Below are 26,591 nucleotides of genomic sequence, written 5' to 3'. Positions count from 1 at the left end.
TTGGGCTGTTCCTGCTGGGATATTTTCCTGGCATACTTGGGGTCCCTTAGTACCATTTGAGTAATGGCACAGCCTGCCTGAGGATTCCTGCTGACCATGTCCACAATGTGCCCAACTTCCAGTGGCTGCTTCCAGCAGGATAACTCTCCATGTGACAAAGCTTGAACAATCTCAGACTGGTTTCTTAAACATTACAGTGAGTTCACTGTACTCAAATGGCCTCCACAGTCACTATATCCAATAGAGCACCTTTGTATTGTGGTGGAATGGGAGATTTGCATTGTGGATGTGCAGCCAACAAATGTGCAACAACTGTGTGAAAATCTCTGAGGAATGCTTCCAGCAACCTATTGAATCTGTGCGGCAATGAATTAAGGCAGTTCTGAAAGGAGGAGGGGTTCAACGCAGTAATAGCAAAGTGTGCCTGACACGTGCCCAGTAAGTGTGAGCCCGACTCCTCGTTCCTACACTGACTAGAAAACGAACCAAACAGCCAAACTGGAAACTCCAGCTACCCATACATTTAAAGTCAAAAGGTTTTATTTGGGAAAAAGTGTTTTATTATATAAAGATTTTTTTTATGTAAAACAGTATGTAAAAAGTTATTTCCTTGAGAAACAGAAATGAGGTAGTATGAAATTAAAAGTGTAATTACATCAGCATGCATGTAAACAGAGCTGTAGACATCTGTACTGTTTAGGACACTTAGATCTGCAAACTCTGCCAAATAAACCCCATCACCAATTTTATACCAGTACTGATTCTGAAAAACAATGATGTATGCATTAACATTTTTAAAAAAATTTTAAACTTATAACTTATTTTAAAATTATATTTAAAAAATTCTATATAATACAAACATCTTCATCCACATCTCTCCCATTATGATAAACATTTTTATAGAATTAGTTTCCCACACCTGAAGATTTTCTATTTTAAATCCTGTGTCTGTGACAAAAATGACAAATATGTTAAATAATCCAATCCAATGGCACAATCACACAACACAGACTATATTTTCATTTCTGGACTTTATTAGAACTTCACTAATAAAATTAATACAAATGTTCTGTAAAAGGTTAGTTCAAACCTTTGTATGCAGCAGTTGCCAATGGATCAGAGACTTATGAACACTGTAGTAAAATATATTTTGGCAAAGTTGTGATGTGGATCATTTATTTGCATTTGTTCAAACCATGTGCGTTTTGCAAAGTAAGAAAGTAACATGCAATTTCTAATACGTAGTTCTCAATTGTTCAACAAGACATCTCGTTTCCTCACTGTAATAATGAGGACAGTACCACTCCTTGAACCAGATACAACAAAGTATCCTGTGAAGGAGCTTCATTTTCTATTTTTCAGTTTCCATCACAAGACTACAGTGTCCTTCTTGTTCTATAACAAAGGAGGATGGTATTGTAAACCTTCAGATTGAGATGACATAGTGGTAATTACAGTTAATACATTTTAAATAATATATAGAAAAGAGATTTCTTTGTAAACACACCAAAAGTAGGACTCGATAAGGAATGCTATTTACTATTCCATTTTGTTATTTATAGCTATTTTCACATAATAAAATATAGAGAAATCTTAAGCTGACATCTATGATATGCTTGAAGAAACGATGCAATAACTGCGGTCCCAAAAGAAGATAACTCCCTTGGTTAAATTCTGCTGTACTCTTGAACTGATCAAAGCAGTTTCTAGTGTGCATCCTTTTCTGGAAAGAAAAAAAAGAAAAAAAAAAAAAAAGGCTAACACACCCACTCACCTTTAAATGACATTAGTGATATTAGTTAGGACTCTTCAATGAATTAAGACTCTGTGCATCTTATTAAAGTAACTAATTATGCACTTACCAAGTCACAGAGACTGTGACACTGACTGTTGGTTATTGTTTCATTAGACATGCTATTTTTTCCTCTTCCACACACGCTTTTTTAAGAAATGGTGTGGAGAAGAAAATCTTGACATATACAATAGAAAATATGTTGTTCTGCTCTAGAAAATCTGTCACATTTGATTGGTTCTTTAACTCAACATGGAAGCTATGTTTTTACCCAAACAGTCCGACTCACGACTGCAAAATGGTATAAAAATTGTTTCCCCATCTCTGATTGGAAAAAGTGAACTCAAGTCATCTCAATTCACAAGCACCAGCCACATTTCACTAGCATTACATTTTGCTCCATGCACACTTTTGCCCAGCCGGCTTTCTGCCATCTGGCTGCGGCAGCTCTGTGACTCCACAGTGAATAGGCTAATGGTCGGCGAACCCTGGCATGGGAAAGGGCCTGGCAAAAGCTTCAACACGGTAGCGCAGATCTGCGATGCGAGCCACTGTTTCTGGGTCCTGAAGAAGGAAGTTCTTGAAGTCCTGGAGCTTTCCTGCAAACAATAGCAGAAAAAGAGAATGGAGAAAGGCTCGTGTTTACTTTTAGCTCCCCTTGTTTTGCTACCACTGGGCATTGTGTGTTCTCTCATTCAGCAGATTTACAGACCGTGCACTATATTTTACTTTATAAATTCACACAAGTTATTACAATTAATAATGAATAGTTTCAAACTGTGCTTTGGACAAAAAGAATTTAAACACATTTTAGGAATCCACTGAGTTACAGATTAATCTGCCTCCTTCCTCACACTAGGCTCACCTGTCTTTTTCTTGACATCCAGTGCAATCTGGAAACCCTCATCCATGAACTCGACAACTTGCACAAAGTCGGCTTCTTTGAACTGTCTCGAGGTCAAGGCTGGAGCACCTGACAGAGAAGAACGCATCACTCAGCTTGAAATACAAGTAATATACTTCCTTTTGGGCTTTTCAGGTATCGTTTTTTTAATTCCAGTTCTTGCTTTTTTTTTTTTTTTTCTAATTTGTCCATATTGTCTTAAAAAAACAAAACAAAACAAAAAAACTAGGAGAGCCCCGGGGCTTCGTGAAATTTTAGTAATTAATCCATACAGACTCAAGATGTGTCAAACCTACACAGATACTGATGGCCGCTATGATGCAGGCCAAAAGAGAAGGTAATAAGTGCAGAGCATTGGCTTACAGGTAAAAGATATTGCCTTAAGATAATGCTAAAAATGAGGTAGTGTAGATGAGAAGCTCTTGAACTTCCTGGAAGATGATTAAAAATCCAAACAAGTTTAATTAATCATGAACAGCTCAGCGCTTGTGGCTTAATTTGTGGCTGACTAATTTCCATATGCAGAACTACATTTTTTAAAAAGCAACACAGATTAATGGAAGAGGACAGTGAATGCAAAGTAAATCTGACAAAATAAATAAATAAAAACTTTATAACACTACTGAACAACTGATCAGCACATTAGGCAAGGAAGGTGCAGAGTTTAAGATTTAAAACTTATTGAATATAAAGAGAGGCACATTTTTAATACTGTTTCTCATCCTTAATAAGTATGACTACCCCGTGTGTGTCCAGCCAAACACAGTGCGATGTGAAGCTGCTTCTCACCTAGCCTGAGGCCACCAGGAGTCAGGGCACTCTTGTCCCCGGGGCAGGTATTCTTATTGGCGGTGATTGACGCAAGCTCCAGCACCCTCTCAGCCCGTGCCCCATCAATACCCTTAGGTCGCAGGTCCACAAGGACCAGGTGGGTGTCGGTCCCACCTGGAACATCCAGAATTTTTAATAAGAAGGAGGAAAATATAAGCTTCACTTTGAAGCATTTGATCACACCACCTTGTCACACCCACGCATGAAATACAGTTTTTAGATTTAGCAGAAGAGAGTATTGCTTGACATCTTCCCCTCTTTTATGTGCTTATCTGATGTATGCTATTTATACATTTTACCACATTAGACCAAAAAGCCAAATTAGATTTTGTTCATTTACTGAGAATAAAGTACGAAGGTGACAAACAGATCATTTATTTGGGTCCCTGTTAGCTTTTACCAGAGTAGTTGGACATTTTCTTGGGATACAAGCAGTCGAAATGCATAATTTAAGCACAACATGTTAAAGTCTAACCAAAATAACAGTGACAACCACCAAAGGTATTATAAATATCTTTATTCTATACACAATAAACCAAAATATTGCAATAATCCAAGCTGCTGAATAACTGAGTCTCTGAAAATAGTTATTTTTTTGATTTTCTGAGGCGAGGAATCACTAAATTGCTGTTATTAAAGAAATGCGTGGATGATTATATGTTCAGAGTATCAATGGGATGTACCTGATAATGCTGCTTTCTTTAGAAACATGAGTAAGTCATAGCCAAATTTGACTCCTCAGGAAACAGGATAGTCTATTGTCGATTTCAGTGATGCTGTGCTGGTATGGACTTGTTACAACTAATGTTGTAACCTAATTGTGTTACCCTGGCGATTACTGGCATATTCTTGTGCAAATACTTGCTTGTTGTAAAACAGAACCTAGTTTGGATTTTTTTCTCTTTTAAACGGAACAAAACCAGAGATGCGTGAAACCTAAATGAGGCAGTATGAAATAAGAAAATAAATACTTAATTTGTGAAATCACGAATTTTGGAAATTCTTTTAAGATTTTAGAAGATGTTTTGCAGCGTGTAAAACATACGCTATAAAATGACCTGTCAGTTAGCTTACCTAGCCTGGGCTCACGTATACTCTTGTTAGCCCAGAAATTTGTTGAGGATGGGAAAGAAGGCTTCTATACTGGTGCAGCAGCATTTAACACCAATATTTAATTCTAGCATACAGTTCCCCACAGGACTACATTTAATAATCAAACATGATGAAAACCAGCCTATCAAAGTCCATGTGCAACTCTCAATTCTATGCCTCTCTAGGAGGAATCATGTTGTGGTACTACTCTAGAATTGTCATTTACAATTCTTTACAGTTTAATTTTCATGGGAGGTTGGCCATTAAAACAGTGAAATCTAAAATGTAAATCTCAAAAATCAGTCTGAAAAAGAACGACAGGCAATAGATTAATGGGATCCAGTAAATCGCAGACATATTTGCCTCTACAAAGACACGGCCAACCGTGTTCTGGACTAACTCAAGTTTTCTTTGTTTTTGTTTAGCACACATTAAGACCGAAGCATACTGCTAGCGTGATATTGTTTCAGAATTTACATTATTATTTATAAGATGAAGATTAAAAAAAAAAAAAGATTTTAGGCCTTTTCCTACTTTGTTAATGATGTCATTCTGTGTTAGCCTTATACCATGGTCCTGGAGGAATGCTGTTTTGTCTCAAGATGTACAGTATTACCTGAATATGGCTGAAATGAAAGTGACTTGACCTGCTGTCCATTAGCTTAGACTATGTGATACAGTGTACCTTCTAGTAATTAGATCTGATTAACTTCTTCTAGCTTTCTATTGACAAAATGCAACTGGAAGCTATTAACTAACTGAACTGTATTTCCAATTCTCAGAGATTTTAACAGTTATCCAAATATTACAAGACACATGCCAATTTGAATGTGGGTATGCTGTGAATAACCACTAAATAAATGTTTGACGGTCATGGTCTTCCATTCTTTCCAGTTCTTTTGCTAAAACATCTATGACGGGATTAAAAAAAGGTGTATGTACACACTGCAGAGTAAGCACAGGACAAGTCTGTATTTTTTTTTTTGGGGGGGGGGGGGGGGGGGGGGGGGGGGTATCAATTGAAGGCTATATATCAAAAAAGAGCTGAGGCCAGCATATTAAATGCAGAACAAGATTCAAGCATTTGCTCACAACTGCAAAGTGACCACTTTGATCTGATTTTATTTTCTTGACTGACAAGGCAGGCACAGTGACATTAGCCTATTTGCACATCATGAATTTAAATGGATTTGGGTTTTTTTCCCTGCTGTGTAATTTACATTTCAGTACAGGGCATTTTATGTGGATTTTCAGTGTTAAATGCAGTTTGCTGAGTTTGTATCTTGGAAAAAGAAAAAGTGTGTAAACAAACACTAGATTACCTGATACCAGGGTGTAGCCTTTGCTGAGAAGAGCAGCAGCCATAGCCTTGGCATTCTTTATCACCTGGTCAATATACTCTTTGAAGATGGGAGACTGTGCCTGGAAACACACAGAACCAAAAGCATACAGTAAGTTAGCCTTCTCATTTGGCTGTCAAAAAATAGATACAGACATCAAGAAATTGCCTATGATGTAAATGCATTATGTCTCAAGGTTTTATTAACTCAAGTCAATTTTATATGCATTTCATGACAGAAATACTGATTACTTTCCCTCTGCCAACTAAAGGTTAAGCAACATGTTTCTAATTACAGCAGCTATAAGATTATTTTTCACTGGTTACCAACTGGTTCGTATTCAGAAACAAAACCAGCTGCCACATCAAGAGATCCAAGTTTGCAGTTAGGCATTTGTGCGATGTGCAGACCTGTTTGAGTGCCACTGCTACACCAGCAATGGCATGGTTATGGGGTCCACCCTGCAGGGAAGGAAAGACAGAAAAGTTGACCTTGTCCTCAAGGTCGTACACGATTTCCTTTCCCTTCTTGTCAACTGAGCGAACACCCTTCCGATAGAAGATGAGGCCAGCCCTGGACAGAACAGAACCTTTTACTGACAAAGCACTTTTACCATTTTTACTATTCTCTAAAATCCAAACAAGGTTTCCTCCTCAGTAATTTCATTTTTGTCCCCACCTGTGTCTCTTACAGTATGTGTTTACCTTGCTCCACGCAGTGACTTGTGTGTGGTAGAAGTGACCAGGTCAGCATGTTCAAAGGGCGAGGGGATGGCTTTGGCTGCCACCAGGCCACTGATATGAGCCATGTCAGCAAGCATGTAGGCATTGATGTTGGTGCACAGCTGAAAGAGAAACGGGCGGAATGAGGGAGCAATTACATAATTAAGACATACATTTCTACAAGTGTGGCAAAAAAAAAAAAAAATTGTTTTTTCCAATACAAGATCAATTCACTATGCTTTGCAAATATAAATTGCAATAATTAAGCCTTGAGGATTAGCCCTAAAGCTAGGAGGTAAAAATGCATTCTCTTTTCTATCTGCATTAGATTAAAAATGTAAGGTTTTTAGCCCTTTTATATACACCATCCCCTGCTTTGAGGTGACAGAGTATGGAGACAAGTTCAGAAAAAAGTTCAAAAGAGTGCCGAAGCTATGATGTCCCATCTGGACAAGCCTCTGTTCCACTAGCTTCTGTAACTCAGCACAGTCTCACTCAGCATTTCTTTCACTGGCCTTTTTTTTTTTTTTTGGTGTCTTCACAGTGTTTTCTTTTCATGTTCTAAAACCAAATCAGCACTCCCCGTGTTTGAAACAATTATGATTTTTCCAAAGTTAAAAGATCTTTGCATCTTGATTGCGCAAAACTCACTGCAGCTCTCGTCAGGTAATATTTTCAGGTAACTTCCTACTAATCTCCACCATCTGTAAAGTTCTCTGCTCACAGCACACAAACCTAGAAATCCTCTCTGTCCTGCTTTTACTGCAGACATATTGAATATGACCCCAGAACTAACTAATGGACTTTGCCAAGAAGTTTAAAAAAAAAAAAAAAATGCTAGTGAACACACTCAAGCACCTATAAAGCTCAACCCCAGCACTGCAGTTTTAGTCAGTGTTTAATTTAAAATGTAATGCTCTTTATTGCAAAAATGTGCACTGCCTAAATATTGATAAACTACATTGTAATTATACCTGATGTAAAGATTGCTTCCAGACACTGCTTTAGCTTAGTTAGCTAACATAAACGACACTTTTTGCTGCAATTGCAAAAAGTGTTGCCTCAGTCAGTGTCATCAGAGACCTTACTGTGCTCTGTATTTTATTTGACTGTGCTCTGTATATATGTTGAAATGTGAGATTACAGATACAATCTCTTGGCACTATGTTGACATTTACACCCCCCCCCCCCCCATGGTTAAAATTTGAGAACTAACTCCATCTGTTAGCGGTACCCATCTTCTCTAAGGAAAGATATTTCAAATGAGAGCTGGTTGTAATTACATTCTTCAGCAGTTTTCAGAGGCCTGAAATATTATAACGCAATTCAATAAATCCTTGCTGTCTCTTGCCAGCATTTATTGAAAAAGGCACAAACAATAAATAGCTCGCTAACATGCAAATGACTCACTGGCGAATGATCAGAGCAGTAAACAATCTTTTTAGTGCTCCAATTAATATGCATTATCATGACAATCTCTCTTCCTCATATCTAAACTGGATCAGCACGTTTATTAGATTAAAAGGAAAGGGGTAAAGAACAGAAGAGGGCGAAGCGCTGCAGCTGATGAATACCGATAATAAAACAAATTTCAAAAAAAAAAGAAAAGAAAAAAAAAACTCTAATCTAGGTAGCTCACCCATGCCTAAAAATGTGGAGAGAAGCCCGCCTAACAGATTCTGCCATAAAACAGTGAACAGTTGCACAGAGACATGCCAGGGGGAAAATATGGCCCCTCTTCAGGCCTAGTGGCAAAGTAGTTATGGTGCTTAATAAAAACACAGCTCTGTAATGGTGGGACACTCCATCTGATGGTTCTAGCTAAAGTGGAGCTTTGCAACAAAGGGAAACAGTCACGGAGTGAATGAAGTGAATCAGCGGGTGGGTATAACAAAACAGATAAAGAGGCCTCTTGTGAACTGTCAAAGAGAACAGTGAAGTGTATGGTTAAAAGTTGCTACTGAGTACTTGTGACTCAGTGCGAGCCGAGTAGTCAACAGAAGAAGAAAGCAGCTGTGTGTAAAGTATGTAATGACCCTGAAATTAGTTTGTGTTTGGAAAATGCTGAAGCTTGAAAGTGAATTCTCTTTATTCAGAGCACACAGGTCTCCATTTCTGTCAGACAGAAATTAGCAAACATATGGTTCAAAGTAAGGATGGCTAGATTGGACCTATCAGTATCAGAAGCAGGTGTGTTTGACATTACAGTGTTTTTAAAAAAAAAAAAAAAGTTGAGTTTTAAATAATAGCACAAGGCTGGTCTAACCTTTTCTGATGCAGGATAACTAGTAGAAGAAAAGTGAAGCACACCAAAAAACAGAAAATGATGGGGTGAACATAGGATGGGCTGTGAATGCAGAGTTCTCCATGCACCTTCTTGATGCGGGCATAGTCAATGAGCCGGGCATAGGCACTGGTGCCAGCGATGATGAGCTTGGGCCGGAACAGCTTGGCCGTTATCTCCATCTGGTCGTAGTCTATAAGTCCTGTTGCAGTCTGCAGAGAGGGAGACAGGTTGAGACGACATAGGAGAAGAAGGGATAATGTAAAAGAATAAAGAAGAAGTGGAGGAAGAATATGAGAATATTAGAGGGAATGTAAGGGTCAGGAGAAAAAAGGAACATGTGAAGATCAAAAAATTGTAGGATATCTGAGTATCAAGAGCAAACATATCTACACGGAAGAGAGATTTTTTTTTTCCATTTGAAGCTCATTTGAAGCAGCCGTATTTGAAGTACTTTGGCTACCTTAAAAGGGGAAGGAATTTATCTAAGGGAGGCATTTACACCTATCATATCATGGAAGGAGATGGAGCAATTGCAGTAATGCACCCCTACTTATCCTAATTTAACCATTCAGGGACCTGCTCAGCTGGTGCAATGAATCTGAACAGATCAGGTTGGTTTCGAGACACTCTCTGCCCCCTTTTATTAAAATGAACAATTTAAGAAACACATTAGACAATCCATTTTTTTTTTTTTTTTTTTTTTTTTAGTGAATGTGGTTTGAAGCCACATAAAATGGAGCCTGGCTCGCCTAGTCCAATGACCGATGTGTCTGGTGCCTGATACTGATGTTTTGCCCCTCTAGTCCTCCTTTAAGCATCATAAAAGAGACGGTGAAAGACAGCAGAATGTAACAGAAAAACAAAGTGAGAGGCAAAAACAATGGAGAATAAGGGAGACAGAGACAAGAAAAAGAAGAGAGAAAAGGAGGAAGGAAAGCTTTATTTAGACAATCTGATAATCTCCCATCTCCAGAGCACATCTATGGATGCCCCCTCACTCCATCAACCAGCTCATTGTGAAGACAGAGCCAGTGGTGCTGGCCAGCTTGTCGATTTCCCATTATCTTTCTCACAGAGGGGTCCTGCTTGCCCATACATCAGCAGGTCTGGACATACAGACTCTCATGGCTATCCATCAGCCACTACCAATACCACCACACAACTATGACCCCAGAAATAAAATACTCTCCACTAAATATACAGTCAAATGGCCATAACTACATTAATCTGGGAAATCACTTGTTAAATCCAAGGCACCCTAACTGAACAGATGCAGTTGGAAAACACTTTGAATGTGTTACACAGTACTAGCAGTAGGACTGCGTGGTTGCATTTTGGGAATAGTGACTATACACTGACACAGAAAAAGGAGAAAAAAAAGTGAAATGCCTTGTTTCTGCAAACAGGTGCCAGCAAGTGTCTGTTGGGTTTAAGTTTTGTTAAGTTAGACACTAAATCTCTACCCACACTGCCTTATGTCTTCCCTCTAGGGGCAGGGAGAAAAACAAACAAACAAACAAAACAAACCAACAAAGAAAAAAACACATGATTTCCTAAATGGGTATCAGAGTGTCGTTTTCTGTTTCGTTTAATCAGTAGTTTAATTATTTTAAACAAAAAACATAACATAACATTGAAAAAACAAATAAAAGGATTCAAATAAAGTGTTGTTATTTCAGGTATTCACATTTGATAAACACAGATAAAGCTGACCAAGTCCTGAATTATGCTTCTGTGTCGCGTCTTTGCGGGGCCAACATACATAACCAAAAAATCCACTCCATCCACGGTAATCCCAATCCTTGTGGGTTGTGTCGACCCAAACATTGCAAAACAAGACATTGTTTAAGGTTCAGTGTACATTTATTGCAATGTGTTATTTGCCATTATTATTTTAATTAAAATCTTTTGTAAGAAACACTTTTTTTTTTTTTTTTGCATTTTTGGCCACAGCGGCTTTTCTCGGCAGTGGAGAGAGACAGGAAATGGGGGAAAGATACGCGGGCAAATTGGCGACAGGCCGGGACTCGAACCCGCGCCGCCCGCACCGCAACGCGGCATATGTATGTGGTCGCCGGCTTCACCACTAAGCCACCCAGGCGCCCTTGTAAGAAACTCTTACAAGAAAAGCTGGGTGTGTTTTGGCCTTGTGCATTCATTGGATGCATTTCAGAAAATACAGTTTGTGAGGACAGCACCAAACCCTTTATAAACAACATACTTTAACACTCAAAAACTTGACTGTGTTGACAGTTGCTAGCTTACTGGATATTAGAAGAGTTCTCGCACTTGACATTGGTAAGACATCAGAAATACATCAGTGTATCGCCCAGTTTTCAAACAGTACCAAAAAAAGCTCATCATTCAACACTGGTATAAATAGGTTTCAGCAGATATCAGTACTAGGTTTCTCTACTTACATTCAGCTTGTAAGGCATGGACTCAAAATAGATTGAGGTTGCAGAGATTCTTTTCACATCAGACATGTAACCGTGGGTCAGACTGGAGTGAGAAAAACAGACAAATTGTAAAGGAGCAAACTCAAAGGCTCAGTTTGTAAACCTTTGTAGAAAATTACATTTATGAAGAAAGATTTGCAGGAAATTTAAAAAAAATGAAAATGCATTAAATCTTTAGGCAATTGACATACTAGAGCTGATCAACAACTGGAGCGGCTTTGAAAAGTGTGAGGGCGAGAGCAAGAAAATGAGAGGAAAAATGAAAATAAAGCAACAGTGACTACTAACTGTCCACCATCGGGTAGGTCCAGGCCCATGATGCGGTCATGGGGATTGAGCACAGCGGTGTAAGTGGCAAAGTTGGCAGGAGAACCAGAGTACGGTTGGACATTGACACCCCACTGAGCTGGGTCCAGGTCAAAGGCCTCCAGGGCTCGCTTCTGACAGAGCAGCTCAATTTGGTCAACCACTTCTGCTCCACCGTAATACCTGAGGGCAGAGTTGGAAAGGGTGAAAATGGAAACATGAACTACAGTGAATAACCTGCTAGATTAGGCTTTTTGGTAGAATTTAAACCAGCAATATATACATTTTTGCCCATTTGTAAGCAGAATGATGCTGTGAACACAACCCACAATATTTCCTTTTAAGCCAGTATGGTGAACTTTTGTTAACTTGTATACCCTGCAAATACAGAATTAATTATCATTCATTTGGAATCATAGTTGTGCCAATCTGATGAATGTAGATCCAGTGTTCAGTCTTTTAAGTTTTTGTTACAGCCAACTCCTTATGCTGCTTATATGGCCAACAGCAATCACCAGTTACTTGTTATCATTTATCTGTTGCTTGGTGTTGAGCATATTATTAACAAAAAACAAAACAGGTATGTGCAGTGGTTAAAATCAACACTGTGACAGCTGTACATGAAGATAAAAAAAATATCCTCTATAGTCTAGGCTCATGAGTACAAGCAAACCCTTTAACTGTAGCATTGATTCTGCATTGTCAGTCTGTATATTGTGATGAAACAGTTTAGGTTACAGCCCCTTTAATAGCCGTTCTTGTTCTCACATTTTCCACAAACAGTACTTTTGTCAAGAAATATCTACAACAACCTAAAACTTCCACGGCAGATCTGAGGCCTCTCCAGTGAAAAATCAAACCTTTTCAGTGGAATTACAGATGAAGGTGCAACAGATGGCTACTTTACAAACCACTCGTTCAATGAGATCATCCCTTTGTTTCATTACATTAAAAGTGTAAAAACAGCAGATGAGCGGGATGTTGGGGGAATAAAAATTAAAAACACAATCAGTAGGAGGGAGACTTGTGGTAGGATTGTATTCCAGGAATTAAAAGCATCAAAGAAGGAGCATTTTAAAACATGTTTCTGTTTGCAGCTGAAAAATGTGACTTCTCTAAAGGAAATAACAGAAAATTGCAAAACAGAAAACATGCAACTATCAGCCCAGCACTAAATGCTTCAAATGTAACCCCTCAGGAATTTTCTTTGGTAAAGCATGGGCTGTAGATTATGTGGTACCTGGTTAGAAATTACTATTATGGGGCACACAAAAGAACACAGTATAGATTAGTGTGTTTGTGCATGCCTGTAACAAATATCCTCAAGCACATCATATCAACAGTGTTAATAAACAGAGGTGCGGCTGAATAAAAACTTACCTTCTCCCTGGGTAGCCTTCAGAGTATTTGTTGTTAAGACAGGAGCCGAGAGCTTCTAGAGCTGCTCGGCTGCAGAAATTCTGTGATGAGAACACACACAAGCAGACACACACTTAGATCAATGGCACGAATGGGCAGAAGGGACAAGGACGGCAAATTAAAGTCTGTTAAGTGATAGTGAGAAATCCCCCTCTGGCTAGAGGCAATCATTACAGTATTGAACCTTTGGACTTCCATAGACTAACACTCTGCACTTCACAATGATTATCCCCTTGCTGCTGAAGGATACAAGATAATGTAATAAATGTTTCTGCACATGCTGAAACACACTGGGATTGTTGAGATGCACTGAGATACAAACAAATTTTAGTCACTACAGTTTGAGGAAAAAGAAATATAATGTTCCCCTAAAGGTTTTTTCCCCCTTTTATAACTTTTCATTTTGCTGCAAGACGAAACTTATTGGATGAACTCATTGACTGATACATTTTATGAAGTTGATGTTAGCAGATGCATTCCTTGACCTTTTTAATGTGGATTTACTGCAATACATTAGAGCTGGAGCAATTCAAATCTGAGTAATTTTCAAGCAAAAAATACAAATCATCGATTGTTTGATAAGCATGTTGATCTTATGGGTTATTAATGAGTTAGTGATGAAGATGTCCCTTTGGACTATGGAAAACTGACATTTTAAGAACAATTAACCAAGAAATCATGACATTAATTAATAATATATATTTATTAGGGTGGCACAGTGGTGCGGTGGTTAATGCTGTCACCTCACATCAAGAAGGTTCTGGATTAAAATTCAGTCTGGGGCCTTGCGTGTGGCGTCTCCCTGTGTTCTCCAGATTCCTCCCACAGTCCAAAGACATGCATGGGTTAGACTAATTGGTGTGAATGTGAATGGTGTGAATAGTTGTCTATCTATGTGTTAGCTCTAGGACAGATTTACCTGCAGATGAATATTATATAATATACTGGTCAAAAAAAATTAAAGGAATACTTTGAAAGGACATCAGAACTTAATCGGGTGATACTGGACTTGGTAATGTGATAGAAATGAAATGTGTTAGGGCTAAGCAAACCTTATGGCAAATGCACGTATTGATGTGCCATCCTGGATGAATTGGACTACCTGTACAACCTGTAGGCTCCATGTAGTGCCTCATGCGACCAGTAGTGATGCTGACCCTAGCCAAATGCCAAACTAGTGAAAAAACAGTCAAAAAATGAGGAGGGAAAAAAATGTCAGTGGCCTCCACCTGTAAAACCATTCCTGTTTTGGGGATTGTCTCATTGTTGCCCCTGTAGTGCACCTGTTGTTAATTTCATTAACACCAAAGCAGCTGAAACTGATTAACAACCCCCTCGGCTACTTAACTGACCAGATCAATATCCTAGAGGTTCAAAAGACTTGATGCCATACTCTTTCTTTAATCTTTTGAACAGTGTATAATACATTATTTAGAGAGTTTCATACATTTCCTCCTATTTCCGTTCATCTGATAAGGAAACACTGTGTCTCTGAACTATAAGACATAGCTAAGCTCTCCTTGTGACCCACTGTACAGCCAAAACAAACAGTAGCAAACACAAGACACCTAGGTCACACAACTCCACTGGGCTTGATCTTTTTTAGGCCTAACTGAAACAGTGAAACCTTTATCAAATATCAGGGGTCCAATTCCTTCCCAAAAAATCCACCCAAAAGACAAACGCTACGAGTCCAAACCTAACTCTCACATTAGAGGCACAATGAGACTTCTCTCCTCATTCCATCAACACTGTACAAACATTAAAACAACAATGTAAAAATTTACAAATAGAAAGTCCTTACAGAGTTAGGTGTCTTCAATAAATTTAATGTGTGGCTGCTGTAGGCAGCTACTATAACAATCTACTCTGTGCAGATACTCAATAAAAGTGCTGTCTGTGGATGATATGAACAGGACCTCCCTTGTCACTGGCAGCACATGATGATAAAAAGCATGGCCTATTCAAGCAAACTTAGCACTAACTAAATCCTTGCAGCCCTGACTGTGTAACATTACTCTTTTGTATACTGACACAGTGGTCAGTAATAGGATCTGACATAAAATGAACACAGACAAATACAGTGTCAATTCTACCTATCTGAGTGGGAGGGTGTTGGTGGTGTGTTGTGTGTAGTTATGCTAATCCTTCACCTGGGAGCCAAGAGGAGATCAAGGGAGATAACAGCTCCAGTAACAGCTTTCTACTCTACTGCTGAGTATTGTGCATATATTAGAAAAGGAAATGCATTTGCTTTTAGTACCTCTGTGTGTGTGCGTGCGCGTGTGTGTGTGTGTGTGTGTGTACACATGTGTAGAAAACTATGTCATCTCATTGAAGGAATGTCTGCCTGAGCTGTACTGTGATGTGACTTGCAGAGTGAGTTGGGGAGGAGGCAGAATGAAGATATCAGCTTTATCTCACAGTAGAGTGGTCAGGCTTTGTGTTGAGAGGAGGCTGACATACTCCACTGAACAACTACTGTGGCGAAGACGAAACAGGAGGAGAGAGAAGGAACAGCAGAAGATAAAACCTTGTCTGCTCTTCTGAATAGTAAAATTTTCCATTTCACACGATCCAGCCTTGGAATGAAAACAAAGAGCTGCCCAAAATTTTCTGTGATAATTGAACTAGTCTTGAAGTTTCTTATGAGTGATTTTTACTATTAAAGAAGTCAAGTTTAAATGACTTCCAGCCTACCCTGCACAGTTGCTCAGTGGGTAATTAATGACTTAATAGCAAGCCTGATATGAATTTATTCCTGTCAGAACTCATGATTTCAGTTTTATGAGATGCATGTATGAGACAAAAGGTCAGTTTTACGAGCCTCAAAGGCCACTGGAAACATTTAAAACAAAATTTAGAGTTGTACAAGATTAATATATACAGCAAGATGATTCAAGAATAAATAAGTTGAGAGCGTGTGAATTTCAAATGCAATAGCTATTATCATGTGTTGCATTTGATGTGCCATCTATCACAAGCAAACACCTCAAAAGCATTTCTCTAACTCATGCCAGCAAGTAGCAACATGTAAAATAAGTACAACAGATATCCAAAAGTCTGCACATTCATTCATTCTGTTAAAACAATCAGAGAAGTTGAATTGTTCTCATATACCTGCACTGGCAACATATAGGAAGGGCTATCAGCTCTTGCAGACACTGAATAACTCTTTATATTGACTGTCTTTGCTTAAAAAAAAAAAAAAAAGAGTCAACCTGACAGACTAAACACTTTGATTAAAAAGTATTTTTTTTTTTTTTTTTGGTAGAACAGCTAAATCTGCCACCTTATAACTCACTGACAACAGTTTAAAGCAATGGGAAAATCAAACCACCTGTTCTTAACTGAGTAATCAAGAACTTCAAAATGCATTTACCGTATTTTCCGGAGTATAAGTCGCACTTTTTTTCATAGTTTGGCTGGGGGTGCGACCTATACTCCGGAGCGACGTATATGTGACATTTATAACACATGAACCAAAATACTCCAGCCACTTGACATCTCCGTGAACTGCAGCTTTAAGGCAGTCTTGCGTAACCTGTGGGCGCAGTGGATGATGGATGGAGAGCACAGCTTAACGGCAACTGGGAGAATGCGCCACCCAACTTTCCTGGAAGTCATTGGATGGATCAAGAAAACATGGGCTTCAGTGACAAACCATCCTGTTGGGATTCAGAAAGACGTATAGTCCGAAAAATACGGTATTAGTGTGGTAGGCATGGCCTATTTTTTCTCCACTTCAATCAAAATGACCTGAGGAAACAAAACCATTTATACAATAACAAAAAGGTGTTTGCCAAGTTTTTTTGACTTCCAAAATAGGTTCAAATTCAGGTCTGAGAACATGTTAACCTACTTTTTGTGCTGCCCATTCTCTCTTCACTATAATTTGTTAAGTAAATATACACAATAAAAAAAAAGCACTAGTTTTACATTTCAAAGATCTAGTACCTCCGATGCAATGAGCTCCAAACCACGGCACTGCCTGTCCTTCTCCTTCTGCAGCAGATCCCACATCTCGGGGTCATCCTGGGCCAGGCTCTCCTGACCCGTCCAAGGACGATCTTCATCTGCTGTACGTGTGGCAGTGTGAGACTGGTGGGCACGCACACTGAGACAAACAGGTACCCGCTGGCACAGTGGCTGGGGGTGGAAGGAGGGTTGGAAATATGAGGAAAAAAGAAAACAGAGAGGAAAAGGCTTGATTTAGAGTTTGGTAGTTTCACATGGATATCACAGTTACAGTAGAAATGTTTTCTAAAACTGTGCCATTGCACCAAACTAGGTCATAAGGACTAAAAGGAGTTGCCAGAGTGTGTGAGTGTGTGTCATCCTGTAGCTAACAGATGGTTTTAGTGGATATTCCAGGCTCTTGTTGTGTAAGTAAAACTATCTTGTGTATTTCCCACCTAATCATGCCATTCCTATTGGCAGTCTCTTGAAAGCATATCATCCCAAAGTTGAGAAATTGAACTGAATTAAATTAGTTTGATTCGGTAACCAGAGATCATAGTACGGTTAATTTGCCTGTCATCTCTACAAGCTGCCAAATTTTCATTGCCATCTGACAGTCTTTGGTCACTACATTGCTGCTGGTTGTCCTATTACAAAGAATATAATTTCTTTATAGAGAAAATTTGATCATTTTATACATTTAAAGTGACCTATATACACTAGGAGACATTTTAAGCCCTTTCAACTACTGTGCTTCCTTTACACTTTAATATGTAGCCTGGTATAATTAGAAGCTGGCATGTTTTCATGATATCAATAATCAGCATGGTTGTTCAATTATGCCTCTATCAGCACTTCTACAAACTGGGACTGACTTTTACAGCCTCAGTGTACCAGAAGGAGGCATATAGAGAACAGATTCAGCACTTCCTGCTTATCTAATCTGGACTGGGGCTGGCGAGTTCTTCCTCTGCTGCAATGCTTGATCATGTGAGAGTGCAGACTCCATACAATTTTCACTGGCTCTTTTAAAAAGCAAATCCTGGTCCAAATTTTCCGTGTTCCTGTCAGATACCACAGATGCAGTGCTTGGACAATCGGAAAACGTTTGAATACACATAAAAAAGATCTAAGTGGATTCCCATTATAACGCAGCCAAAATAAGAGTACTGTGTGGGAGAGCAGTAAGAGGTTAAATAAAATGTTGACAGGTTGACTGCACTCAAAACAAACTGGCTCATTCTCTTCATTTAACCAATAATATGATGATGGTGATGACTTTGTTTCCGAGATCAATCGCCCCACTACGAACCTATAGATATCATCTGTACAGGTGTGCTGGGGTGTGAGGGACAGCCTCCCTTTAATAGCACCATTAAAAAGCAATTAACACAATGCTTAGGACTGGTTAAGGACATCCATATGAAAAAAGTGTAATTATGCTTATTTCATGCAGTGTAAATTAAGTTTGGGTATTTAATCATTTGAAGTGGCTTTATAACAGTTTTTAGGACACAAAATCACCACCAAATCTTACATTAAAAAGGTCCAGCTATCGTACAATTCAATAACCAAATAAATAGATGACCCTCTCATCTTCACACAGACTGAAGATTGTTTATCATCTACTCTACTTCCTCTGCTCCCCAGTGTGGCAAAAGAGACAATGATGACACACCAGGGGAACCGACTAGCACATTAACTAACAGTCTCTACCCTGGCCTCTTGTCATCGGTAGCGTTGGTGATGGTGGAATGGGGGAGAAGTCCCTCCCCAGGAACCTGGAAGAAGCAAGGGCCTGAGGAGACAGGTCGAGCTGCCTCTGAGGACACATTTCTCGCCAAGAAATCACACGGGTCATTAAATCTTGACGGGAACTGTCCTTCGCTGTCTGCGTTTCTACTGGGGCACACCACTGCCAGAAAATGCGGTGGCAGAAAAACCCAAAACTGTGTGGTTACAAAGTTACTGATGACTGCAAAACAGACAAGGGTGTCTCTCCCTTCTCCCCCTCGCCTTCACCTTCATCCTTGCTTTTCTTTTCCCATGCTCCTGTCTCCATCCTGTCACCCTACACCGCTAAGCACTCTCAGCCAAGTCACACTTGTGTGGCATTTATATTACTTCCTCCTGTCATCAATATGAGTTTCATGGTGTCCAAATGGGAAAGCTGTGGGCTTAAACAGCCAACAGATAGGTTACTCCCTGTTGTGTGCCTCTCTGCTTCCCTGCTTCATTTCTCAGCCTTGATCATTATGGGAGATTAATTAATAAACACAAAATAAACTGATCCAAGAAAAGTGAGAGCCAAGATACAAGCACCAAATATGTCACAGTGGGACTATTTTTAGGCAACAGATTACGCTGTCGTTTGAAGGTGAACTTGATGAGAACTCTGCTGTGAGAAAAGGGGCGGGATGGGCCACATCAACCTGGGTGCTGAGCACAAAATAATGGCAGAGTCACAGATGCACTACATCTGTGTGACAATGATAAGGTAATTGTTGGCATTCTGCCTTCCCTGTCAAACATCTGTGCTCAAAGAACAAATGCAAAGAAGAAGAAAAGGAAGGAAGAAAATAATTTCATTAATCCTACTTCTGTATTGTTTTTGCCCATTTCCTGAAGCAACTCTAGAGGAAAGTCAATTTTACAGATGACTGCTGTCCATCAGTGGCTATACCAAACAACAATCACACACACACACAAAAAAAAAACTGATGGGACTAGAGTGGAGAAACTAAAGAAAAAAACAGATATGTAAGGTAGCAGAGAAGAAGTGTCAACAGGGGAGCAGCATCCATCAGTCTGACACAAAGTTGCCTCTTCCTCTGTCACTGACTAATAGCAGGGCTGCCCATTACAAATTGCCCTGTGATACACTCTGGATGACACTAGACCGGAAATCTAGACTAGAAATCTGGTCGGGGTGAGGAGGCGTAACACAGTCAAGACGACTACACTCTTATTTGGATCAAAGGATTGTCAGGGTGACAATCGGAGACTTAAGCGATGCTGGCAACAAAGGCAATCTTGAGGAGGCGTAGGCAGTGGAACGGTACATTTATGCTGTAATCTTTCCACTGCACTTCGTAAAGTAAAGATGGTTTCCTGGTGCCTCAGATGCATGCCGTGGACTGTAATGCTAGCACTGTTGGGTTCAAGCTTGGCTCATGGCCTTTCTTCTTTTGATATCCCTCTCACATCCCTCTTTTTTCATTTAATTCCTCCTTGCTTTCAAATTTTTTAAATCTTGTTTGGGCCAACTAAAAGTCACTCTGAACCAGATCAATACAGCCAATTATGTCCAACAACTCAATCTGAGAAATGAATAGCAACAACCTGGATGTTATTCTACCAACAGTAAGAGCAGAGAAATTTGACTAAAAAAAGTTTGCTAAAGGTTTGTTGTGTTTAAATTCACAATAAATACAAATAAATAATAAAGGGCTGTTTGGCAGCATTTTCTCATTCATTCGTTTTGTCTCTAAATTGGCTAATATTTCCTCCAGTCCAACATGAATAAAATTCTCACATTTGAAGGTGTGATGCTTTTCTGTCTATTAACAAAACATGATTCACACACAATGCCCAGATGTTTCATACAAGAAAGAAATGCACCAAATACAACTGAGAAGCTTGGACCAGCATGCATTTGAAATTTGTTATGGAAACTGATCTTTTAAATTCAGTTTTCCTGTTTAAAAAAAAAAAAAAATTACATAGGGAAATGTTTATCTGATGTGCATTTAGGCTGGTATTGACATGAGGACCCCTTGAAACTTTGACAGTAGTGGCAGCCATATCAACAGTCCGACTAGCTTGAAGCAACTCACAAACATCAATCTTCAAGAAAGTTCAGAAAGCCATGAATCACTGCTCACAAGTTCTTCTTCTGTTAAATGAATAAAACTAAACTTGAACGCTCAAGAATGCATTTGCTTGGACTGCTTTAGTTTAGCCCAAAAACTGATTTTAAATTAGATCTTTTTTAGTGTTTTTGTGTTGAAGCTCATATTTAGGAAGACGCGGTCAAACTGACCATCAGAATGAGTCAAAAGTGACTTTGAATGTGGCATGGTTATTGGTGCCAGATGGGCTGGTCTAAGTATTTCCGAATCTGCTGATCCTGGGATTGTCCCACACAACCATCTCCAGGGTTTACAGAGAATGATTTTTCTTAAAGTTTCTTTCAGTGTAAATTGATGTCAGTTTGCTGGTTACATCACTGATACGATGGCCTTCCTACTTGTCTCGTTGATAAGGGCCTTTAGCCATGCCAATAAATCTGTAGGAGGCCACATCCCTTACTGACAACTGAATATTTTTAAGTGTTCAAAAAAGCAACCCCTAAACGTTAAGATGTTTGAGCTATGTTTAGTTTTTCAGTATGACCTACAGCTCTTACAAATACCAGCGGTTATAAAAAAAAGTTTGATGTACAGATACAGTAGCGTAAACAGCAGTACCCAGCACTCTCACAGCATCTTATTCATTTTGCAGAACTTACACTGTTGAAAATAAAATCTGGAAATAATGTTAATTACAAAATCTAAACTGTGACTGTTACCAACAGGCTGTTCTTCCAAAGACACAATCATTTATCATTAATTCATTTTAAGTTTTTTTAATGCTCAAGGATTGAGTGTGTCTGTACTTATTAAACCCTGGCTGAAACAAAGTTTGATGTCAATGCAAATTCACCAAATTCATACATTAGCATCTAAAATACAATTAGACCCTAAAAAAGACAATAGCTCACAGAAATAAGAAATAAATGTTGTTATGTAAAAGAGTTACAAGTTACAAGTCAGTCAGGGTATTCCTGGTGCCTAGGTAGGAGGTAAAAGAAATCTGACTAATCCAAAAATAATAACAGTCCGATTTTAGCACAATCTAATGGAAGACGTTTGTACAAATACTGCGCGTGTATTTATGATCCATTTGAAACTATTATTCACATTCTTCAATAATCCAATTGCATTTTAAATGTTGCTGAAATGTGTGGCTCCTTGCTCACTTCACAACATTGCTCACACACGATTTCAGATTACGTGCGCTGAATGTTAGTAACGTTTGCATCACTAACAGCAGACATAGCTTTATTTCCTTGCATGTTAACATCCACACGTCAAATGGAGAATGTGGTTATGTGTCGCTCCGGCCGAGTGGCTATATGGCAGTTAACTCTGGCACAGCTGACATACAGCTGTTAATTTTCTGCATCAAAGAACCACGCTGGTTTGTATGGCCGTCTTCCACTGTGCTTGTTTACATCTTACCCATCACAGAGTAAGACACTCTTTGGTGGCATCACAACATCTCAGAAACAGCAATTAAGTGGCGTTTTACATTAATAAAATATGAGTAATTTGTTTAACCAACTAGTATTTCTATTGCTGACTAGCCAGGGAAGCAATCATTACTGGTCTAGTCAATTAGTCTCCCACATCCCTGTAATAGATGAGACACTGCCGTGCTTGCTTTCGCAGCCCCCCCCAAAAAAAACACAACCAAACAAACAAATAAAAATAACCCTGCGATTTCTTTGCTTCTGTTTTTCACAATTTCTCCTCCTTCCCTGTGATGATGTGGAGATCTTGTCTGAGTGGCAACACCTATCATTCAGGAGAATTTTACAGTGACCCCTTGCGCCCTCAGTGCTGGTATAAACAGTACAAAGTTGTGGCGACATCACTGTTTGCACACAACTCAATCAATGTGGCGAGTGTAACCCCTTCAGTCACAATAGAGGAATTTTGGTGGAGAAAACTTCTAATTTATAATTTGACATGAAATTTTAGGATTTCAAATCCTTGGAGCAAGTTTAAAATGCTTAAATCAAAAAGTTGAATTTCTCTGACAGAAAGCCATCTTCATAGACAGCTATTCACTGAAAAACCTGTAGTCAACTGCAACAACAAAAGTACACACACTAAATCTTTTTTTCTCATCTGTACAGATCATGTGAAGAAATCACATGCACCATCCACCAAAAATAAATAAATAAATAAAATATAACTGTCTTGTGAGTCCATTAAAAATGTAATGAAGATGCACCCTAAACCAATTATCGTTAACAGGAACAGCATGGGTGCATGTGAACCACTCCGTTTCATGGGAAACTTCAAAAAACACTGACAGCAGTGACATAAAACTAGGTCTGGAAACATGCCACACGATTTAAACTCAAACTTGGCCTAGCCGTCTTTCTGAGAAACTATAAGAAATTCATAACAAATCCTAAATAGGTCATTTCATGAAGTCCAAAATTAGACTTTCAGTTGACCAGCAATTTTTCTAACACCTTTAACAAGCTGATGTATCAACTAACCACATGTTCAATTAAAAAAGAGGGAAAAAAGCTGTCAAATTATGAGACTTTGAATTATGAATCTACTGGACAACAGTTTTATCATATTAAACAATCCACAGAAGCTATTATAAATTCATCTGAGAAAAAAAAAGATTTAAAACATTATAAATGACAAGGAGAATATTTAGAGTATAATTTAATGTTGCCACTTGTAATTATTGAGTTTGCAGTAGAATGAAGTGTCACATTAGCTTGCATTACACTAAGCGGTGTGAGTTATATTTAGTTTCACCTTTATATAAAAGGGGGGGGGGGGTTTAGAATATAAAACAAGGTTACAAGGGTGGAGGGGATATTAGGATGAGATTAAAGCTGGAATGATAAATTGATTCAGTTGCCAGTTTACTGGGTGCCCAAAAACTAAATCAATTGTAGTCAAATGTAACAATCCTGCTATAAATCATGGAAGGTTTTAACATTCACATTTTGCTGCAACTGGTTCAGAAAGGTGTTGAGTCAGCTTTGTTATGTGTTCAGTATGTGCATTGGTTTTCCAAAGTACCTAGCAATCAACTCTGGGAATGTGTACGTTTTCCTCACTGTTCCACGATCCAATATCAATTTGAATAGATGATAAACGTGCACTGAAACACAACCTTTAAGAAATTAAGACAAAAACTTGGGTTCTTGTTCATATAATAATAAATTTTAAAAAAAAGCTACCTTCCATATGTTTTTCAGGAAGAGATTTTGAAGCCACTTCTCCCCTGTGCTGGATTATGGTGATGTGATTTATAGGCATGCCTCTGCCTCCGCTCCTAAGCCCTTGGATACTGTTTACCATTCAGCCCTCAGGTTTATTACTGCTGATGTATAGCACTCCTCATTGCATCTTTCATAAAAATGATCACCCAACCCAGATAAAAAACAAAAACAAAAAACAAACAAAAAAATATATGATAGACAATAACATACAGCTATCTATAAGACTCTCATTGGGAAGTTGCCATTTTACACCATTTCTATGCCAGACGCTCTGGGACATCCCAAACTTGGTCCACTGACTATCAGTGCAATTCCCTTTAAATCCGTACTTAGCTTGGCAATATCCCTTTTTTTAATGTGCACTGGAAACCTGGAATTCTTGACCATACCTGATAAAAACTATTAAACTCTTAGTTACTTTAAAGTCATATTTTAAAACCATTTAGCTTCTGTCTGTTTTGTTTTATTTGCATTGCATTTAAATCTAATATCTGGATCCAGTCTCCTTATTAAATTACATTTGTAGGTTTTCCTTATTAATGTGATCCTTTTATCCTAATTCTTTTATAGTTTAGCATGTTTCTTTCATTGTTTGTATCCTTTTGTTTTTATATTCCATAAATACTCAGCTTCATAAATGAGGGCTAGTCCTAAATGCTTTTTCAAGTCTAAATAAAGGATAGTAATTTTTTTAAAACCATTACAACAGCATAAAATTTAGCATAATCTTGAATACTGATGAAGATACAGCTACTGTTGCAGGTGAAATAATTACTGTTACTTTTCAAGCTGGACAAAATACACCCATATCTGTTAAATTATTATCTCAAAGTGGAACATTTGGAGGTTAATGTGTTCTCTGTGTGCCTACCAGACCTATGAGGCCCACTTTGTACTTAGAACATTATTTGGAACAAAACCAGTCTTCTCAAGTGTTAATGGATAATAATAGTTAACCTGCTCTTGCATTATCTGCAGTGTTATCAGTATCGAGGCTTTTCACTTGACTTCATAAACCCCTTGTCAGCATGAATGCCACTCATATAACCAGCTAAAAATACCTCCAAGTCAACTTTTTTTTTTTTTGACAAAGTAATGTAAAAATAATAAGATAATAATAAAATTACTAAGGTTAAATAATCTAAGATTGTTCTTGCATTAGGTGTATTTGCATTATACTGTACACAACTCCAACTTAACCATGCCTTTGTCCACATCTACAAGCACGCCAAGATACATGCTGAATGAACAAGACTTTAAAAAGATAGGTCATCAGGGTTTAAGTTATATGAGAGATAAGGAGATTGTTGTTTCCAAACAGTTCGGACTGTCCAAATATACTCAATCAGCTCTGAGTACACTGGGATTTTTTCCCCTCCATTTTCAAAGCTTACTGGTATAAAAAAAAAAAAAAAAAACACTCCAAAATAAATAACAAAATCCAAAGCCGGCTATTTTATTTTCTATTCTAATCCAAATGCAGACAGTACACAGTCCAGTTTCACTTCGTGCATTCTTTCCTTTTACATAATGCTCATCTAGCACCACACGAAAAACCTATACGAACACAAGCACACATATATAACACGCCAACTGCAAATATGAAAACACAAATCGATACAAGACAAAAAATAAGATACAAAGATCCCTGTCATCCCTGACCTTGTCCCATCCATTTTTACTAAATATCATCTTATCTTTAAATAAATTTCTTGTGCCTCCCTTGCTAATTGACACTTTTTTGTTTGTTATTAACCACTGACGTTTCATTCTTGTAGGCTCTTGCAGTTTTCCCACATGATGAAACTGAGCAGTCGCTGTTGCATCATCACGTGGCTCCAGCTGTATTCACCTAACTTAACGACTACTGGCAGCTAGCTTAGCAAACAAGCCTGAAGTTTTCGTAAATGCAATGCAAAAAGGCCAGAAAGAAAACAGCTAGCGGCTTATTACTGATTTAATATGAACTGTATACCATGCTTAAGAAGTAATAGGAAATATAACCTCCTTATGTCTTAGTTGGTAAAGAATACACTCTGACGTTAGCTAACAACCAACCACGTAGAAATACGAGCTCAGTGAACCAACCGAAAGCAACATCAGGGGGAAAAAACCACAGAAATTTATTCACTGGTATAGTTACCCGTGTGAGTTGTCTCAGAGCAAATAGCAGCATGTCTCCAACTGTAGGACCAGAGGAAGAAGTAACGTACACACCGCTGACAGACTCGAAAGGCTGTTTGAGAGACGGCTGGTTACGCTCATCCAACCGAAATGGTCGATGGGAACTGTAGGCACACCGTTGTGAGGAACGTGAATGAGCTAGCAGTGTGCCTACAGTGTTCATATTTAGCCTGTCTTTGCTCATCCAGCTTCTTTATCCACTCACACATTTCAG

At 38.6% G+C, this 26,591-nt stretch overlaps 1 protein-coding gene across 1 annotated transcript; it reads right to left on the bottom strand.

The window, feature by feature from the left end:
* Positions 1 to 1,016: 1,016 nt before the first annotated feature.
* shmt2 (serine hydroxymethyltransferase 2 (mitochondrial)) lies at positions 1,017 to 26,468 on the bottom strand. The gene is made up of 12 exons (XM_030729954.1): positions 26,337 to 26,468; positions 17,110 to 17,301; positions 13,114 to 13,193; positions 11,716 to 11,916; positions 11,389 to 11,470; positions 9,055 to 9,177; positions 6,664 to 6,803; positions 6,370 to 6,532; positions 5,942 to 6,041; positions 3,486 to 3,641; positions 2,658 to 2,765; positions 1,017 to 2,391 (listed from the first exon to the last, which is right to left on the bottom strand). Exons 1-12 carry the CDS (start codon positions 26,367 to 26,369, stop codon positions 2,264 to 2,266), a joined length of 1,506 nt encoding a protein of 501 aa, XP_030585814.1. The 5' UTR covers positions 26,370 to 26,468; the 3' UTR covers positions 1,017 to 2,263.
* Between the last annotated feature and the right edge of the window lie 123 nt (positions 26,469 to 26,591).

Source organism: Archocentrus centrarchus, chromosome 5 (assembly GCF_007364275.1).
Source record: "Archocentrus centrarchus isolate MPI-CPG fArcCen1 chromosome 5, fArcCen1, whole genome shotgun sequence".
Classification (NCBI taxonomy): Eukaryota; Metazoa; Chordata; class Actinopteri; order Cichliformes; family Cichlidae; genus Archocentrus; species Archocentrus centrarchus.
Note: the sequence above shows the minus strand (reverse complement) of the source record. Positions and strands in the feature narration are given on the sequence as shown.